The 3,169-nt window shown below is 33.8% G+C and overlaps 1 protein-coding gene across 1 annotated transcript; it reads right to left on the bottom strand.

Moving 5' to 3' along the window:
* Positions 1-1,014: 1,014 nt before the first annotated feature.
* LOC113848873 (anthranilate N-methyltransferase-like) lies at positions 1,015-3,169 on the bottom strand. Its single transcript, XM_027478247.1, has 4 exons — positions 2,703-3,169; positions 2,093-2,403; positions 1,826-1,890; positions 1,015-1,311 (listed from the first exon to the last, which is right to left on the bottom strand). The coding sequence occupies exons 1-4, from the start codon at positions 3,167-3,169 to the stop codon at positions 1,015-1,017; spliced, it is 1,140 nt and encodes a 379-aa protein (XP_027334048.1).

Genomic DNA, 3,169 nt, shown 5'->3' with positions numbered 1-3,169 from the left:
TTCATTTTTGCTTTCCATAATTTGAGGCATCATTCGAGATCCCTTGTACATGGGGCATCTTGAGACATATCTTTTGCTTGGTTAATGAATAACGGAACTGACTTTGATTGGAGTTATTCAATCCCAACAACATTGAATGCTGAAATCCATTTTAATTTTTTTAAATGATTTTGATTTTGTTCGCAGCCTTTTGTCTTAACATTCATTTTATACCTATTTCTTTCTTTCTTTCTTTTTTGTTTTTAATTCAAATCTTCTTTACCCCCATTGCACACCCTTAAACTTTTTTGTTTTTATTTTTGTTTTTGACATGGTTTGGTTGGGATTTAATGTAACTAGTTCTGTCTTGTCCAATATTGAACCAATTTTGAAGGTTGAGTGCTTGACAGCTTCATAGGTTTGAGATGGCATTACATTCCCTTAAAAAAATTAATCAAAGGAATCTTTATGAATAATTAAAATTTTCCAAGTATAACCATATAGCAAAGTTAAATTGGTCGAGAAAGGCAATTAAAGATATTTTCATCCCTTGAGCAACATCTACTTCCACACGATTCTATCAAATAAAAGGATGCAAACAACGCATAAAGACCAATTTTTTAACCACAAAGATTGTCGTACTACCTATTTTTAATTATTATATTGAAAGGTGAAAGGCCCAAATATAAACCATTAAGAACACCTTAAATATAAGAGATATGGAAGTCCCAACAGAACCATCATAAATAAATGGCCCATTTCAACGGAGGGTGAGAGATTAAGGCGCAAGTCATGACAATGTTTTAATGTTCCAATCCACTAGCTAGCTAATCCCCACAGAGTCTACAATTAGAAGCATAATTCCAAGACATAAAAAAGGAAAAAACACTCTACCAAGTTTGAATTTCACACCCAACCTTAAATCTTGATAGGTGCTAAATTAATAATGTAGGAAATAGTGTGCAACCATGGCATTAATTAAAATGCAAAGAAGGATAATAGAAGAACAACTTGAGCCATACTAGACAAGTATGTCTATTTGTAAAACTCCATAACCCAGGAGCCAGAGACACAACACACGAATTTGATGCCACTGAATCCAGATCCTAGTGCCAATTCCATGAATTCATTTTGGGTTCGCTCTTTTCCTCCTGGGTTTTGAGTCATCATTAATAGATCAGCTTGAAAACCATTCTTTGCAACAGGTGTACCCTCAGGCAAAACGGGAAGAATTGAGTCCACGACAATCACTTTTCCATCATTAGGAATAGCTTTATGGCAATTCTTCAACAACTGCAAGCAGTGTTCATCACTCCAATCGTGGAGTATCCACTGAAAGATTTGGTACATGGAAAAATGTTACGTAAGTCATACAACATTTCATTCGTTGAGACTTTGCATCAAAATATTTGATTCGATAATGACTGCTTTATTTAATTACACTATTCCTTATATTTTATGTGACCTTATACTTTCTCTGGACATGGTCACCAACAATAATCTTTCAGTGAATTTTTTTTATGCTCATGAATTTTAAAATTAAATTCAGGACCACATATTTGAGACTTGGTCCATTATACCCACGAACGTACTTGTTGCCAAAAGTAGTTTACCTTTCAATAAAATATTTGGACGTGGTCATTTTGAAGTTCCTAATACCAAATTTATATATATAAAAAAATGCAAAAGTGAACATCGGTAAAGTTGAAAGTTTGTACTGGTATTTTTTCAAAAGAATTAAGAGTCACTAGAGATTGAAATTTCTTGGAGCTAATAATAATGGGAGTTGAACAAACAGTTAATTTGTATATTTTAATGGATAATTCTAATAAAACCTCTAATTCACCTTCATAAAAATGGCATCTCCATTAGGAACACTCTCAAACATGTCCCCACCCACATGTTCTACGCCTGCAACATTAGAGTAAACTAATAAGTCAATTTAACGCGTCTTATTCATTACTATATTTACAAATATATTAACAAAAGGGTATAATTTAGTTGTTGCAATTTCTAAATTATACTTTTTATTTAAATCAAATTTTGTTATTATTAATTATTTAAACTCAATATTATCAACAAAATCGTAAATTAAATATCAACGAGAACAAACCGGGATAGGCAGGGGCATTTTCTATGACATGAGGCAAGTCAAAATTAGTGCCCTGAACATGAGGATATTTGGAAGTGATGAGCTTGAGATTGATCCCAAGACCACCACCAACATCCACTAGCCTATTAATGTTCTCAAAACCTTCGTAGAACTCAAGAACCCTCTTCATGACTATAGTAGTAAAGTTGAACATCGCTTTGTTGAAAACATCATTGAACCTGGGATCCTTAGCTGGATACTCAAATGCATCCATGCCATAGACCCTGTTGAATGGTATACCCCCTTCCAAGATGGCTCCTTTTAGTTCCGTCCTATCAATCAATAATGCAATCATATTAATTAACTATATTGATTGAAATTTAAAATACATTTACCCAACAAAAACTACGAACTTATTCTAGTAATATAAAACAAATTATAAGCACTGGCAACACTCTTTTGAATATATTTTTCAACACACTTTTTATTGTTAATCTGATTTTTAAAAAAAGTTAAATTAATTATTTTAACTATTAAAATGCTGAGTAAAAAAAATATACATTGAAAAATGTATTTAAAGAATGTATATATTGTTAAGATTTTTTAAACAATATATTGGAAATAAACTGACCAGCTTCCCAAGAAGACATTGTCGAGAAGCAAGTTCAATGTGGCTCCAAATGACACACCATCAGCATCAGTGATAAAAAACTTGGACGCATTGGTGAGACTATAGAGCCTCTTGGGAGACACAAGGCCATGTTGATCATCATCATCAGCAAGAGAACAAGATATCATGGAGTTGCTTGCCAACAACCTTAGAAGACGATCCAACATTGTGGGTGCTTCTGGGTTCTTTGGCCCAAGTTGGATTGCAATCTCTTCTGCTGAGAGCTTCACACCCTCACCAGCTTTGGCCATGATGTCAAAGATTCCTAGCTCAACCGCAGTTCTAACCGCCATTGGAAACACGATTGAAGTCATAGTGTTCATGGCAAAAAGAATGCCATCTTCAACATCTTGAACTTGATTCGTTCCTCCTTGTTTATGGAGCTTGGCTTCAAGTTCAACATCACTAGTTTCCAATGAAGGAGACAT

The sequence above is a fragment of the Abrus precatorius genome, unplaced genomic scaffold, assembly GCF_003935025.1.
Source record: "Abrus precatorius isolate BTA unplaced genomic scaffold, Abrus_2018 Scaffold9, whole genome shotgun sequence".
Classification (NCBI taxonomy): Eukaryota; Viridiplantae; Streptophyta; class Magnoliopsida; order Fabales; family Fabaceae; genus Abrus; species Abrus precatorius.
Note: the sequence above shows the minus strand (reverse complement) of the source record. Positions and strands in the feature narration are given on the sequence as shown.